Genomic DNA, 17,122 nt, shown 5'->3' on the forward strand with positions numbered 1-17,122 from the left:
ATCGTTAACATGAACAAACTGAGATCGATCTGATAAATAAGACTTAAACCAGCTTAGAGCAGTTCCTTTAATGCCAATGTTCTACACACGCCGAAGGGCGACTTTTTTGCCGAATCGGACGCGGACATCCACTTTCCAAACATCCATATTTTACGCGTTCGGAGTGAGAACGGGTTGACCATGTTAAGCCAATGTCTCCATGGGGACTGACGTGTGAGATGCACAGGCATGACTTATCACGTCAAGAAAGCGCCCCGATGATGACCCCCGATGAGTGTGTAAAGTAAGTGGGTGTCTTTTTTACCTCTGCCATGCCTTTATCATACTGCATCCGACCACAGACCTTTGTCATGGTAATGCTGTTAGTCTGCTGCTCTGCTGGTTTAAGTCTGGGCCTGAGGGACTCGTTAGTTAGCTAGATGAATAAGGGCCCCCCTCAGCAGCCCCCCACATACAGACCTACAATACACAGGAGAGAGACACACCTGCTCCTTAACACAAGGCATGCACTGGCACATCTTAAACAGTTTTTTCCCATAAACACTGGCATACACCTTACGGACTAGGAAAGCCTAAATATAAAAAGAGATTGTTGATAGACCAAGAACTCAAAGAACAAATCTAATTCACTGAATTTGTGGGTTTAAATAATGTGCTCAAAAAACTTTGAAGTTAGCTAATACAAACAAATTAAAATATACTACATCAGATCAAGATACCTAGATTGCACTTTAGATTACACAGTAGCGATTCCACAAGGTCTATTCAGCAGCTGCTCTGAAGCTTTCAGTCGTATCACACGATCTTCCTTAGCATAAGGCGTTGCCCTTTAGGGATTTATTTAACAAAGGACTAACTTAAGGATTATTGTGTGATACCATCAAAAACTTCAAAACAGCTACATACAATTTTATTCAGCTGTTTTTCTCAGACAAAGTCACATGAAATCACCTGGTCACTATTTGTAAAACCCACAGACAGACGTGAAGGGTGACAAATAGCATTGATTTCCTAGAGCCACAACCAATGCACTACGCATCCGGTTATCACTACCAACTCGTAAAATACTGATGCTTAGTCATGGGCTCTCACCGTCAGATACGCCAAAAAAAAAATCACCCTTTAGTGTCTGTATGGAACGCAGCGGGCATAACAGCAGCTCGACTGTGGCACTGTGAGTTAACGTGGTATAAAGACGACAGCGGTAGCGAGTAGAGTGAAAGACCAAAAAATGTGTGTACGGACCTTGGTTGGGCTGGTGGATGGGCCAAACAACACAGGACTTTCACACAAAGGACCGGGTGTCGTGTCTCGCTCTTGTTCCGCGTGTCACCTAAACGTACATTTTGTGACCTCACCCAAAATCTTTTCCTGACTCTAACTGTCTCGTTCTTGTGCCGCATGTCAGTTTAACTTACGTTCTGAAAAACTGACGCTGACCCAGAGCGTCATAAAGTGACGCCAAGAGTCCCAGACAAGCAAATCTAAAGTTGACACCAAAGGGCTAGCTGCTGCAGGAGACTTTGTGCGTCACTAACAAATGCCAAAGAATGTGTTGCATTACCCGCTGCGCTGAGCTTAGTGGTGTTAACCAGAGACAGGAAGTATTATACGCATCAAATCCTTACACATGTGAGTAATAGGGGAAATTAGGATGTCTTTTGACAGCAATTTTAAATTTATCTTTGCATTGTGTTACAATATTATGACAATGCAAAGTCAAAATGACATCTCTTCCCTTAAGGTTAAGGTCAAAATATTTTTCTGCTTCTGGCGAGGCTCTTCTGGATAAAGGCTCTCTGTTGAGGTTTCTGGTTTCCCTGGCCCCGTGGCAGATGCTGCATCCTAAACACGACTTGTACACAAACATTATAATCAGGCCCCAGGAAGGGGAGGGGGGGTCCCAGCCTATTACCCTCTCATTTCTGTTTCTGACAGCCAGCAAACACAATCCCTGCTCTCTGACACTGTCATAACCTTAAGGACAAAAAAGTGGGGCTTGTTTCCCCTTGCTGTGAATCACTTACAAGACGAATGAATAATGCTTATTTATTCTACAAAGCTGAGTTAAATGTTGTATCCAGTTGAGTTTCCCACTACCTTGGCGGGTCAAATTGACTTCCATCTCATAGCACTTAAAGTAATCTCTCCAATAAGAAATTCTTTAATTCACACACTTTATCAGGGTTAATGGCTATGTGGGGCCTCTTCCTTTATTGCCCCTGTTTTTCCTGTGCTCAACGGAAAATGTGGACTTCTTCTATCCCAAAGTAGCTAAATCTTGTCTTGCACATGGCTGTGATCTCCAGCATCCAGGCAGCCCAGCAGGGTCCAGGAGACCCAGCAGGGAAGCCCTTCAGCCTTTCATCCGCTTTTCTTGGAAGCAACCTCTGTAGGTGATAAATGACAGTGTGCATGCTGAATGGTGCTTCTGGTTTGACCCTTAAGAGGGAACACCTCTTTTTTTCATTTCTCATGAAGAGGGCTAATTACCATGTTCTGTAGAGGAGCCATTCAATTTGAAGGCAGCAGAGAGGTTGAGAAAGCACAGGAGGGGGAAAACAAGCCTGTAAATTCATCATTTTTTTCCCTCAGTCCCTATAACACAAGGGATCCATGATCAAGTGTAGGATCCACTTGGACGCTAATTTGGAATTACATTAATTTTGGAAACTCACTTCAGGATGATGAGGGCTGCTGACGACAAGATGAGCTTTCTTTCTTGCAGCCAGTAGCAGTTTATTGCATCACCGCGTGGCTCGGCGTTCCAGCTGCTCTTTAACCACATCAGCTCTTCTTTTTAAAAACTGTGTGCAAGGCTCCATGTGCACCTAACCTAGAAATGGAGAGGAGAGATTTTTGCCAAAATCATTTAATTAGTACAGAGGGGACTGGATGATGCTGAAAGCTGGGATCAGGTGTCATGGTTTGAAAACAATGTCTTCCTGGAAAAAGTAGTGCCTCATCACTGCCAGCTCCTTTCAGATAAAGAAAGGGGGGTCGGGGAATGTGGGCCTTACTTGCTCATTAAACAGCTAAACACATTAGCTCTCCAAGTGACCCAAAGCAACAGCTATGTGTGAGTGAGTGTGTGCGTTTTGTACAGTTTAACGGTCTGAGCAGTTTCTTTTCAGCTAGCAGGGTTCATAATGTATGCCTGCTTGCCTGCTGTACTTCTCCAAGGTTGTGAGATACAGGATCTCTTTTGTAGCATAATCAAAGGGGGAGCTGGGAACTCTTACATCAGCACTACAGTACTCAGGGGTTAAATAACTTGACCCCACACGGGTCATTCTATTTAATTCACCCAATCTCTCTCTCTTCGGCCACAGTGACAGGCGTTGTCATTTTATTCATCTTTCTTATCACTACTTGCATGAATTAGGGCTGGAGGAGGGCAGGGCTAAAAAAAAAAAAAAAAGGTTGACAGTAATGACAACCTGAATCAGCTTCAAAGCAAAATGAACAGCCTAATTTCACCACCAGCATTATCCTTAGTGCCCATTCACTGAGGTTTTGAGTGTTATTGAATGAGTAGGGACACTACAGTTAAATTAAATTAAATTAAAAAGACTGGAACTAGGTAATATTGATAGTCAACAGTTGTTTTCAATATTAGTCGGGCGCTCTGTGTGACCACTGGTATGAAATGTTCTCAACACCCACATGTAGTTATTGAAATCTTAACTTTGTCTAATCAGAGCTGAGCCTCATCACATCCACTTTCAACAGACTAAGAAAAAGTGCCTCGTTATATGATTGCTTTGCAACAATAGCAACGTGGTTCTGGGGTAGGATTTATGATCCAGACAGAAATATTTAAATAACGATTACATGGGTTGTCAATAAAACTTTGTTCATACAATGGTGGTCCCCAGAGGATGAATAATTTTACTAGAGATATGCAAGGTCCCTCATGAAAATGTTCTAATGACTTTGGGCCTAAAGTTGAATTTCCACAATACCTTGGTTTATGACCCAATGCAGTTGAGTACAATGCATATCAAATGACAGTCCCATCAGCTGCACGTTGTGTTTGATGCTAAATAATTAGTGCATAAAAACTACAACACCACACCAGATCTAGCTAGACTGAAAACATGACAGGCACGGCGCACGCACTTGTTTGGGCTTACGAGTTGGCCAAAGAGTTGTAACGTTACGTTTTGAGTGGAGCGTGAGACGCGGAAATGGACGCCAATAAGATTCTGGATGGAAAGTTTACTTTTTAAAAGTTGCCAAATGGTTCCATTGACAAGACCGAAGTGATCTGTGTTTTTTGTCATTGTGAACTGAGCTATCATCACAGCACGTCCAGTCTGAAATACCACTTGATTGCCAAGCACACAGCTGATGCCAATCCCCCCCCCCCCCCCCCCCCCCCCCCCCAAAAAAAAAAGTATTGTTTTCACTCTTTTATTGATGGACAGTGTTACATTGTGTGAGAGAATATTTGCTCTAAGTGAGAATGTGTCAAATTGAACACTACAGTTAGGTGTTTCTGGCTCTGGAGCTGTGGAGTCTGGATCTGTGGTTGGAGTCACCTGCTGCTTCCATGTTCCTGCTCTACACCCTCTGCTACAATTCTCCATGTCTCTCTCTGTCTGTCCCTCTGTCTGTGTCTCTCTCTCTGTCTGTCTGTCTGTCTGTCTCTTTCTCTCAGCCCCAACTGGTTGAGTCAGATGACCCCCCCCCCCAACCTGAGCCATGGTTCTGCTCGAGGTTTCTGGCTCTTAAAGGAAGTTTTTCCTTGCCTCTGTCGCCTAGTGCTTGCACTTCGTGGGAATTGTTGGGTTTCTGTAAATAACATCACAGAGTACGCTCTGTATGGAAAGCGCAATGAGATAACTGTTGTTGTGATTTAGCGCTATATAAATAAAATTGAATTGAAATTGAATTGAATATTATTTGCCAATGTTTTTTTCAATAAAAACAAAACACACTTGCACAAAGCAAGCTGATCCCCTTTTCCATGTTGATAAGAGCATTAAAATGACAAAAATTAATGGAACAAAAAGAAATCAAGGGACATTTTTAGAATAGATACAAATGTACAGCACTATAAATAACAAAAGTTAGCTTGCTAACTATAGACTAAACTAAGATGGTGAACATGGTAAATATCATGGCTTAAGATCTGCATGTTAGCATTTAGCTCAGATCACCACTCTGCCTAAGAACTAGCATGGCTGTACTGAACCAGCAACCCTCCAAATTCAACAGTCTTTACCAACAAAAGTTAATTCAACTAAAATATGTGTTGTTTTCTGAAAGGCTCACACCCTGCATGGTGCTCCTGCAGAATATACTGGACTCAAGTCTTTGTTAATGGTTACCTCATGATCCTGTGGCCCAAACTGATTAAATCAGGACTGTGCACACATCTTTTGCTGAATAAACCAAGTTTGCATTGACAGGTTCAAAGACATTCCACTCACATTTACATGTAAAACAGAGGGCACTTTACACTGGAGCGAGTGGTATTGATTATATATTGAGGTGATATACTACACATTGCACAGGGAAATGTGATCAGAAAGGCACATGAACATATCTCCTACTCATAGAAGATATCGTTTCTGACTGCACTTCTGAGAGGCACGGGATGTATTTGCTGTGAAACGATATAGCATAAAAATATTAACTACACGTGGATGTGATTTTTTTATTAAAGGGTCCATGGTATGCTCATTCAGATGTGTTCTCCTTTAACTCCTTTAAGTGACTTCATGGATTAGACAGGTGGCTGAGTGGTGGGTAAATGCATGCATGTGTCTGTGTGTGTGTGTGTGTGTGTGTGTGTGTGTGTGTGTGTGTGTGTGTGTGTGTGTGTGTGTGTGTGTGTGTTTATTGGTGGGACTGTATGAGAGAGTGTGTGGGTGTGCGTACCGTACAAAGATGCACGCAGTTGGTGGATCACTCAATTCGTCGATTGTTTGGTTGGCTGGAGAAAGACAGAAGGAAATGACTAAAGAGGGGAGCATTTGGGGCATTAAGACTCTTTGTGACACAATCACCTGTATGTAGGCTGTGTGTTGGGTTTTGGTGCACCTGCACGCTACATCATTTCCAGAGAGCTATTTCTGATGTACTTAAACTAGTGTACACCAGTGAATGTTGCTCTCATGGTGTTTGCATGCAGTATGCTTGGTGTTCTGAATTTTGAGGAACATATTGTGACTTATTGAAATAGGGCATGATAGGATTTCTCCATAGGGGTCCTTCCTTTGCTTTCCCATGCCAAAAGCAGAGAAAAGACTCTCTATTATCTTCCCATTGCTGTATTTTTGTGTTTGCTTCCAGCCTCTTTGTGTATGGGCTGGGTTTGCAATGGCTGGAACTGAGTTGCAAAGTAATCTGAGATGTTTTACAGTAATTAGTCGTCTTTGTTGCTGCTGTGGAGACTGCTGTACTGACTCTGAATGGGGAAGGGGGGACTGCAATGGGGTTGGGGGTGAATGTGTGAGAGGGTGGGTGTGGGTCCCTTCTTTTGTAGCCTGCACTTCTCTCCCTCGCCATCCAGAGAGGGAATGGACTGAGGCAGCTGTCACTTAACATGTGAATGTTCCGAGGGCGGCCGAGGGGTCTTTAGAAAACTCTCCTTATTTTTGCCCCCCCCACCCATTCCATTTTTCAAGCAGAAGCAGCATGGAGTTTCTGAGCCACAGTCAGACCCAGAGGAGGGGCTTTGTTGGATGAGAAGGGGGAGAGAGTGAGAGAAAAAGCCTGGAGAAGGTAAAGGGGGCACTTTGCCGCCTCGCTGCCTGGTACAGGAGCAACCTGAGCAGCAGAGGCAGCGACGCTGTTGGCGAAACCGGCTCAATCTGACCTCAATGTGAAAACTGCACTTGGCTGGGAACTGTGGGAGTTCAACTGAGCCGTTGGAATACATTGTCTCCATCTGGGCGCACTATCCCATCGGCGGCGTTAACAAGGAAGGAATTCCTCTATCACAGCTCCCACAACAAAGAAGAAAGGGAGAGGAGCAGAGCTGGTGGGAGGAGAAGTGAAGTGAGGGGAGGGGTGCACTGTGAGGGGAGAGGAGGACATTGTTTGCCTGTGTCTGTGGGCAACGGAAAAGCATGAGTTATCAGGGCATGTGTGAGTGTGTTTAGAAAGTGTGTTTGTGTGTGAACGAGTGCACTGGATTGAGGTTGCATTGGACAGAGTATGCATGTGCATATGTGTGTGAGGAGTGTTCATGTTTGGGATGTTGGAGCCGGGAGGCCATTCAAAGGATGCTCAAACAAAGCTGGATTTTTTTTTGTCTCACTCCTTTTTGAATGGTGATTGAGGACTGGCTGGATTCCTTTACTCGGGCTGTTTGGTTCAACTGTGCTTTAGGGTAAGTGTGGTTAACGTAAGCTTCAAACCGCCAAAACTGCCACGAACCCAGGATTGGCTCACAAAGAGTTTGGTTTTAGACTTTGTCATTGAGGTAGCCATGTGACATTAGACCAGTTGTGAGTGCGTGATTTCCTTCACTTATTCTAACCAAAGTGTGGCAGGCAGTGAAATATTCCAACAGTGACGACATCAGAGTGAATGGATCATTCTGATGTAAGTATATTTTATTCAATTGAACAGTTTGTTCTTTGTAAACAGTATCATAGCTGCCTGGATTTCATGAAAGGATGTAGAATAATGATCAACATTTTAACATATCTCAGTCGAAATGGTAATTTTCAATAACTATTAATTTTGCCAAAGCCATAGCAACGTTAGATTATTTACAGTAGCTTTGGGTTGCATGTTTTTTAGAAGTCTTTGAAATATCGAGTGATCTTGTACTATATCCACCTTAAAATGTTATGAGTCTCATGGGTGAATGCACAGCTGCCATCCTTCATTAGGGACCACTACCATGATTACTACTCCAGGACCTCCCTTAACAGAGGCAGACACATAGCAGTCACACAATATTATAGGGCTCTGCTATTGTGATTGATGATTATTGTTCTGCTACTAATTACAAATACAACCATACAGCGCGTCTTGTATCATGTAAATGGAACAATCTGATTTTTTGTGTACTATTTTTATATGTAAAGTGATGCTTTCACTACATGCACATACACATCTCCCATATTGAGATTTAGATAAGAATTAGACATGAAATGTAAAAGTGAACTATCTGAAAATGATAATATTGGGTTTATTTTCTTTCATATTTTGTTTGCATTGCAAAGCCGCTAGACTATGTTTGTAATCAAATTCATCAGGAAATTTACTGCTGCCATGTATCATAAATCATCAAAGAAAGCGCTGTCTGAACTAAGGGCCATTGGAAAATAGGTTAAGTAATGGGATGGGCAGGTCACTTGCAATATGAGTTAAATGGTGGAGTGGTTCTCTGGTTCCCTGGTTCTCCTTCTAGTATCATAATGCTAGAAAGTAAAGTGAATATCATATGCTGGCGTAAGGCCTTTTGAGAGGTTTTCTCTGGTTTGCCATGATTATAGAATAATGGATGCCATGGTATTATTACAGTAAATCATCACATGTGATGGCTACAAACTGATTCGAATGCCTTATATAAAAAAGTATGTTGCATTTCAGCGTGTTGCCCAGTTTAGTAGACATAGAAAAACAATGTGTTTACATATTTATGTTTATACCATATCTATGGTAGTCATTTACGTACACTTTAATAAGACTACTTAGCATATCCTCACATACGTTGCAGCAGGATCACTGTACAGGCAACTGTGTAGTTTAGGAAACGACCACACATGCGCTGCAGTAACCGGACGCGGCACACCCTCTCTCTCTTGAATTGTTAACCCATATAAACACGGCCACAGACACTCTCTCTGCCCTCCTCAGGAGACCGCTGGGCAGTGATCTGAGCTAACTGGGTAATCATTGATCGTGAGGCTGGGGCTTTGTCTGGGTACCACTCTCTGATCCGACTGTGTTCTCCCCTGTGGATCCACTGACTGCATCATCTGCTCTGCAGAGACATGCATGATGTAGGTAATTACTAGACTAATGCACATGGAGCCATCATATACAACTAGGTCATTTTGAAGATTCTCATTTAGGTAAAAGCTGGGATGTATCTTTATTATAAGGAGATTCATGTTCGGGAGACGCACAAATGAGATTAGATTCAAACATGGGGTGGATCTTGACAGTAGCACAATGCAAAAAATCTACTTGGAGGCTGTGTGGCTTTGTGTGTATGGGAGAGCTGCATGTTAAGCATAATTCTAATTGCCTACTGTACCCATGCAACATCCCAATTTGCTCTTTGTCGACCCATATTGACCACCCCCCCACAGATCTTTAGCATGACCTGAGGTGACCTGTATGATTCTGAATGGAGAAGTCCAACCCCGCCTCAGAAGGAGGACCCGGCCTCGACAGGAACCCTCCCTGTGATCTCCTGATGGGCTCACCTCAGCTCCTCTAGAGCAAGATAATTGCATTCACCTTTAACCCTTCTGTCAAAACAATGAAGGCACTGAGCTGAGGGGGAAGCAGACGGGCTGACACAGATTGAAACTGTCACTGCCAATGACTCTTTTTAGTAATCTATTCATTTTGGTCAAACAATATGCTGATGACATCATGGTTGGATTCAAAAGTGTCATTCAGTCACGTAGTAGTGAGAGGAACGCCCTGTATCCTACAAGCTCCACTTGGTAATCACTATGAAATTGCGTGTTTTTGAGCTTTTCTCCATTAAACACCATCAGTTTTTCCTAACTATCGTCCACTGCCCCCATGCCAGTCCCCCCCCCCCCCCCTTTACATTTTTTTAGATAATTTTTGGGGCCTTTTTCCCCTATATTAGATATAGACATTGGATAGACATGAAAGCTGGGAGAGAGATGGGGGATAACACGCAGCAAAGGGTTTCACGTCGGACTCGGACCCGGACCGCTGCAAAGGACTCAGCCGGCTTGGGGCGCGAGCTCTTACTGGGTGAGCTAGGGGTCGCCCCCAATTCACCCCTTCTTATTATCACCCCTGAGAAATGAGGCGATGTCTGCCTTTTTATGGCTGTCATATTTGATCAGATCCTTAACGGGTTTCCCAGCGCTGGTCCAGACCGAGATAGAGAGAAGCTGGCTGTTTGCCACTGGTACAGCGTGCCAGGCTCAACAGTGGGATCCTCGACAAGCCTGTCACATTGATTTCTAAGCCTAGAATATTTCAGTGGGTGGTGTGAGATAGATGGGGAGCATGTGTATATGTGGTCTAAAGGAAAACAAAAGGATGGGGAATATCCAGGCCAAGTATATCGGCTGTAGTTCCTGCTGGTTTTTCATTGCCAAGAAAAGGGCAATATCACGTAAAAATGTTGCCAATAAAATATGTGAAAAACAATATAAGATGTGGCAAGCAATAGATAAAAAAAACTACAAAAAGCAGTGGTATAATTTTTATGTTGATTTACACTATGAGCATTTGTTCATTGCATGATGACCCAGAGCCCCCTTGTCTTATTTTAGGTAGCTGAAGGATCTTCCGCATGTATGGCCGAGGTGCCTTACCTCACCTATTACCTCACTAGCCTTGGGGCTGAAGGATCATGGGTAACCTTATCAGCCGGCCCAGCTGCCTGGGCCAGAAGTCCAAGCATGTGAGGTCAGACGAGGATTTCCTGAAGGAGTGCTACCAACGACGAAGAGATTGGCAGCCCTCGGAGCAACATGGGGAGGCCAAACCAGAAGTTGCCGTCCACAATAAAGCAAGCGAGGATGCAAACAAGGAACGAGAGCTGGAGAGAGACAAGGAGGCACAGGAAATTGATCAAAAGAGGGAGGAGGGAGCGTATACTCCCATTTCGGATAAACCCCTCCGCAGCTCTCCTGCATCCACAATCAGGAGCACTAGTACTCTGGAGAATGCCTGGCACAACAGCCCTTCCCCAATAAAAACATCTCGAAATGGGACACTAACAAGGAGATCAGTGCCTCCAGAGTTTACCAGATCCCCCTTGGCTCACCCGGACATGAGCGCAGCAGAGAGGAGGGCTAGCTTCCAGAGGAGAGACTCCAGAGAAGGAAGCCCCTGGTCCTGGAAGACTCTGGGATCCCGTGAGGTTACAGAGGTGACGGAGGTGACGGAAACTACTGTAACCGAAATTGTGGAAGTTACCGAGTATCCGTCTGGAGATAAAGGAGGGGACCCCATAGTCACCAGAACTGTAAGAGTCCTGAACGGGGTCGCCGAGGAACTCGCAGAGGTTGATAAAAACACCAACTTTCAAATACGACAAATCTCAACTGTCCTCCATTTCATCCTTTCCTCTTCTCATCTGAACATAAAATTATTTATTTGTAACTATTCCCATCTAGACTCTGTAAAAGTGTGTCTTTCTTGTCTCTATAACATCGTGGTGGGTGTTTTTTTTAAACAGTGACTTTTATAAAACAACACTACTTTAATTTGCAGCTCCAAAGTGATGGACACTCAAGCTCAGACCAGGATTCCAGCCTGGATAGATGGAGGGTACCTTTAACTTGTTTCTCCTTGTGTTGCAGTAAAACTTGGCATTTTTCACCTCTGTTGACATCCTTTTCATTAATTTGTACTTTAGCTAATAGTTTTTCATGATCTTTCTCAAGGGAACAAGATCTGCCTTGGCTACAGATTCTGAGACATTTCTCCAAAACCTGGAGGCTTTGCTCACATGGGTCAGTGAGATAGAGGAGCTCACAGCCCATCAGAAACCTCCTTCCTCAGAGGTCAAAGTGGCGAAAGCACAGCTCCAAGAACAAAAGGTCTGTTATCACCAATATTGTTGTTCCAAAAAAAAAACATATGGAGAACTTTAGTAGTGGGAATACACCTGAAGGGTTGACCTATAGAAAGGTGTGCTGAGGTCATGAAAATGCTCAACTGCTTCCTTAACAACATACATTCTGTGCTATTCAATAGTGAATGGGTGGCATTCATAGTCACAATGAGCTCCAGTAAGTCTTTGTGAACATTTCCTGGGGCACCTTTCAGCTGTAATCACACCCACTGTGAGCTCTTTGGGTGAGGTGAAACCTGCCTCCCTCTTGACAATGTCAGCTTGACACATGAGACAGGGCTTCCTCCACACTGATCCAAAAGCAGAAAAAAACAAACAAGAATGGGGCTTTGATTAATATTATTTCTTACTGGAAGCAATGTGATTTTTCTGAAATTGAAACATAACTGTATCAAATATACGGTGTTTTGTAGTTATAAAAAAAAAAACGTTATTCTTATTTGTCACATAAAATCCAATATAATGTAGTGAGAATAAATCTCAGCAGTTAACCCATCCTAAGCATTAGGATACATACACATACAGCACCCGGAGAGCAACTTGGGGCTCAATGTGTAACTCAAAGACTCTTCGACATATGGCCAGAGGAGGCCGGGACTGAACTGCCCATCTTGTGATTTACCACATGCCACACATGATAAAAACAGATTTGATTTAATACAGAAGAGTGGTTATGAGGGCTTTGGAAGATGTGTCAAAAATGTAATTTTTTTAGACTCCTCAATTTATAAAAAAGCTTTTTCATTTGAAGTATGGTTTTACCTGAGTGTATTCGTTTGTTTTACAGCTCCTGCAGCGCCTCCTAACAGACCGAAGGCGTAGTATGGACTCCTTGTTTTATGAGGGCCCTCGGCTTTCAGAGGCCCATCCAGGACAGGAAGGGGAGCAGGAAAAGGTCAAGCTCTCCACTCTCAAACAGAAGTGGGAGGCCTTGCAGCTTGGGGCAGAGCAAAGGTCAGCTACCTTTAATGGCAATGCCCAACTTACATTTGGCAAAGCTTACTGCATGATATCATTTTTACTCACCGATGGTAACAATCAATTGGCATTGTGTTGTTGGTAGGAGAGCCAGTCTGGAGCTCATTCTGCCCAGGGCCCAGCTCTTCCAGGAAGGAGTAGACAGCTTGCAGCAGTGGCTCATATCTGTGGAACAGACCCTTGCTGAACTACGCAATGCAGAGAGAGTGATGCTGCATCTATCAGAGGCTACAGATAGGGCCAAGGTTGGAAATCTACCATGTATGATTCAACTGCATGTACAGGAGCCTATAGTAAATGTGCATTATGCGGTTTGAGTGGAGAATTATAACTTTGACGTGTTTCACTTTCTTTCAGGCCGTTGTTGAAGAGATTCAAGTCAAAACGTCTCAGCTAGGGAAAATTCAAAAGTCAGGACATGAGCTGATGGAAGCAATTTCAGGTAGGCCTAGTGTTTTCTACAAATAAAAACATTAAGTGTAGTGTGCTCATTGAGGTTGGATCAATATTAGTTTTTAATACCAATACAAATATTTTGTTCTAAAACTGCCAATAACATCAGCAAATCATTTTCCTGCAACTATTTAAATCTAATGGTAATAATATGAATACATGTCATCAATTCAGAGGAAGAAGCTCAGCTGGTGCAGGAGAAGATGGATGCTCTACGTATCCGTTGCTCTGTGCTGAGTCTAAGCAGTCTGGACGTGCTGCAGAGGCTGGAGCAGGCCCTGGAGGCCTCTAGTCGCTGCACCTCCAGCCAGGAGGACCTCCATTTGTGGCTGGGCCGCATCGAGAGGGAGCTCCTGGGGGCAGCAGGAGCGCAGACACATGCTGGAGATGCCGTACTATGTGCAGCTGAGAGACAGAGGGTAATGTTCCCACTCAGTCCTAAAATGAACCGGCCAATGCTTCAGCAGTCTTGCTAACTTTTTCTGTGGAAACATTCTCACGACTTTTTTATTCATCATAGAAGTAAAAAAGTGTTACAAATACATTGTTTAAGTAGCAAGAAACTGAAATCCAGCTGAGCAGCTAACTTTTAATGGAATTCAATTACCATTTCTTAATTACACAGTGCTTGTCTGACTATTACAAGTCAATGTCCATTGTAAAAAGGCCTATAACGGTATTTTTAAGTTACTACCATCTGGCTTCATTTCTGGATAGCACACACTTTGTGAAAGCTAAAATTAAGTTTCAATATCAGTTCTAAAAAGTAGCTTGTTAGCTTTCAAAGTTTTTTTTCACTAGAATAACCTCACTTTTGTTTGCTTTGCTAGCTGGCAAGCTAGCTAACTAACGGTTCAACTTAGCAAAGAAACTTAAGATATGTTTACAATAATTCAGCAAAGCCTTTGCTTTGATGCATATAATGAATGCCAAATGCTAGGGTAGCTAACGTTAACGTTGCTATGAAAAGTAATTTGTGAAGGCTAACACTAAGTTTCCATATGAGTTCTAAAAAGTGTCTTGCTAGCTTCGAAAAAGCATGCTGTGAAAAGTTAAATTTAAGTGAACTCTGCTGACTATAAAAGCTAGTAAGTACATTTTTTCGAGAGTTAGCAATTTATTTCTTAAATTAACATTATCTCATTTCTATTATAGAAATATAGATAGTATGTATAGTATGTCCAACGTTAACATTAGTGGACTTCAGTGATGTAAAGCATCTAATGTTATCACAGCAGATATTCTTTGACATTTCATCGCAGGGAAAACACAGGTGTAACTAATTATCTTAATACAAGTGTAGCCATCATTAGTGGGATTAGGTACAACTGCACTTTCCCTGCTTTGATATGTCAGATTGTCTGAAAAAAGGCTTATATCAGGTGAATGCTTCATAGGATAACTTAAACCTAATACTTATTTGATCACAAATATATAATTTTATATATATATATGTACATTTTCAAGCATTTTTTCACTGCTTATATCTTGATATTTCTTACTACTTCGCTCATAATATTTGTATCTTAAATATTTTTGTCTTGACTACAAATCATTTTAATGGAATTGTTCAATTCTTTTGAATGGTCTGTTTCACATTTTGCATTCTCTACATACTTTCATCAATGTTGTTGTTAGACACACTTATTCTTAAGTTTATGTTTAAGCTCTATAAGTTCATTAATTCATTAATGTCCAAGAACTGTCTATAACCTGAAACATATTATTTGCTTTAATCTTTGTTTATGTATTTATTTATATTTATTCATAACCTGGAATGATACAGCTGCCGGTATGTGGTGTTAGATTTCATAATAATGTTATCATGTTTCCATTAAAATATTGTATATGATAGTGTTATAATATTTTGTTATACATTATATGTTACAGTAAAAATGCTTTGCTAACAAACAATATATTCTCATCAGCTGGAACAGGCGGTGGTGAAAGAGATGGCTTGGTTCAAAGACACAGCGCTAAGTCTTGAAAAACTGAAAACCGTTCATCTGGATCCAAAACTCATAGCAGAACAACTCTATGAACAGAAGGTTGGACCATATATTTCCCACTTTGAATTAAAGAAAAAAATGACATGTTTATTTGTTATCTGTCATTTCTAAACTGTTTACAGATTTAAAGTTTAAAAAATGAATTAAAGTTATGTTTGGTAAGTGAATTTCATTTGAGTGTATTATCTCCTGAAAAGATTTTGGCAGTGGAGATTCTCCAACACCGGTTCAACATTGAGAAGATGGCAAAGATCGCTGAAATCTTGCTGACATACAGTGATGAAGGAGAAACAGTCGATTTGCAGGTATTCTACACACTTCATTTCACTCGCCGGATTTACTAATAGTGTAAATGAATGTTCTTTCAAGGTGTTTATATTTGAAATGTATTTATTTTACTGGCACCTCTCCGTGCAGACCCCTCTAGAGGCCTTACAGGAACAATGCAACACCACCTCTGCCACCAATTCCCATGTGGTCCTGCAGCTTGAGCACGCTCAGTCGCTTCTTCTCCAGTTCTCAGAGGGCCTTGCTGAGGTCTCGCCCTGGCTTAAAGAAACTCAAACCCTAATTGAACAGCTCTCCCTGAGCACCATTAGCTATGAGGCATTTCGGGAACAACAGGACCTCTTACAGGTAGAAGAAACCTGCTTCTCTACATTAGAGTGTCATCTTTTCTTTCTTTTTCTCATTCCATTTTTGTCAACAAAGACGTCCTTTAGTACTTGACAGTCGGATGTTATTTTCCCCTAGATGAATGAGCTGTTCTGTTATAGTTCATTAATGTACTCTACCCCCTGACAGGGTTACTTTTCTACCTGTGCACTATAACCATATCACATTTTTGTCAAGTATGCCATGAAAGATGTGTTTTTTTTTTTTCAAACTCCCTCTACTCATTGTAGGGATTAACCTCAAATTATTATACATTGATTACAAACCTTTATTTGTATCTTTCTTTTGCCAAGGGTCTGAGGGAGTCTATAGCAGAACACAGACCTTTGATTGCACGCTTATGCTCTCTGGCAAAACGCTTGTCAGAACTGAACCCCATTCAGGGGGACGAGTTCTGTCGAATGGCTTCAGAGACCGAGGAGCAGCATAGAGCCATCAGAGACCGGGTCAGAGAGACTGCTAATCTACTCGAGGAGTCATTGCCTAGATTCACTCAGGTAAGAATGCTTGGACAACGCAGGACATTCTTGAATTAGCCCTACACTTTGCAATGTATCGCAAATTCACACAAGCAAACAACATATCTTTTCTTTTGTCTGTAGCTGAACGAGAGGATGATCCTTATCAGAGAGAGTCTTGACCGTCTGCACAGTCGATTAGAGACCCCCACCTCTCTACAATGCCTCACCCCAAGGATCCAGGAGCAGCTGCAGGACAACAAGCACACCCTGGCTGAGCTATCCAAGCTGATGCTGGGCCTTAGCAGTGTCAAAACACAGGCAGATGAACTGCTGGCTAACACGCGGGCAGCTGGTGATGGATCTGTCGGCACAGGTGAAACTGAGAAATTATATTATTTGCATACATTACAGATATGATACTGTCCTAGTACACACAGCAATGCTAATGTTGGGAAATTGTTAATTCTAAGCAATATCCCTGTTAAATCCTTGTGATTTTAGCAATCCAGGAGCAGGTGTCCGGTCTGTCCCAGCTGTGGGATGAGACACATACTCAGGCCCAGGAGAGAGAAAGCTGGCTGCTCAAACTCTTGGATCTTGCCTTGAAGTTCTGGAGCGATGTCAGCGATGTCACGGCTGCTCTCAATGATGCTCAGCAGGCAGTTTTGGATCTCAATGCTAGTCGGACAGATTCCGAAACAATCCGCCAGAGCCTTGAAAGCATGCAGGTTTGTCTGGAAGCTCTTAAAGGCATCATGTATAAGAATCCACAATGT

At 42.4% G+C, this 17,122-nt stretch overlaps 1 protein-coding gene across 5 annotated transcripts in view; it reads left to right on the plus strand.

The window, feature by feature from the left end:
* macf1b (microtubule actin crosslinking factor 1b) overlaps window positions 1-17,122 on the plus strand; it is a 39,510-nt gene that overhangs the window by 6,208 nt on the left and 16,180 nt on the right. The window contains exons 1-15 of one of the 5 annotated variants that reach the window (XM_034874505.1): window positions 7,020-7,345; window positions 8,827-8,972; window positions 10,461-11,197; window positions 11,407-11,463; window positions 11,580-11,735; window positions 12,558-12,724; window positions 12,834-12,993; window positions 13,106-13,190; window positions 13,376-13,620; window positions 15,130-15,249; window positions 15,408-15,515; window positions 15,628-15,846; window positions 16,179-16,382; window positions 16,488-16,719; window positions 16,848-17,074. In XM_034874505.1, coding sequence (XP_034730396.1) covers window positions 10,541-11,197; window positions 11,407-11,463; window positions 11,580-11,735; window positions 12,558-12,724; window positions 12,834-12,993; window positions 13,106-13,190; window positions 13,376-13,620; window positions 15,130-15,249; window positions 15,408-15,515; window positions 15,628-15,846; window positions 16,179-16,382; window positions 16,488-16,719; window positions 16,848-17,074 — 2,637 coding nt within the window. In that variant the 5' untranslated portion in view covers window positions 7,020-7,345; window positions 8,827-8,972; window positions 10,461-10,540. Of the gene's footprint in view, window positions 1-7,019; window positions 7,561-8,826; window positions 8,973-10,460; window positions 11,198-11,406; window positions 11,464-11,579; window positions 11,736-12,557; window positions 12,725-12,833; window positions 12,994-13,105; window positions 13,191-13,375; window positions 13,621-15,129; window positions 15,250-15,407; window positions 15,516-15,627; window positions 15,847-16,178; window positions 16,383-16,487; window positions 16,720-16,847; window positions 17,075-17,122 lie in introns of those variants that run through there. The other 4 variants (XM_034874507.1, XM_034874506.1, XM_034874508.1 and 1 more) reach the window with 4 other exon arrangements.

The sequence above is a fragment of the Etheostoma cragini genome, chromosome 6 (genome assembly GCF_013103735.1).
Source record: "Etheostoma cragini isolate CJK2018 chromosome 6, CSU_Ecrag_1.0, whole genome shotgun sequence".
Classification (NCBI taxonomy): Eukaryota; Metazoa; Chordata; class Actinopteri; order Perciformes; family Percidae; genus Etheostoma; species Etheostoma cragini.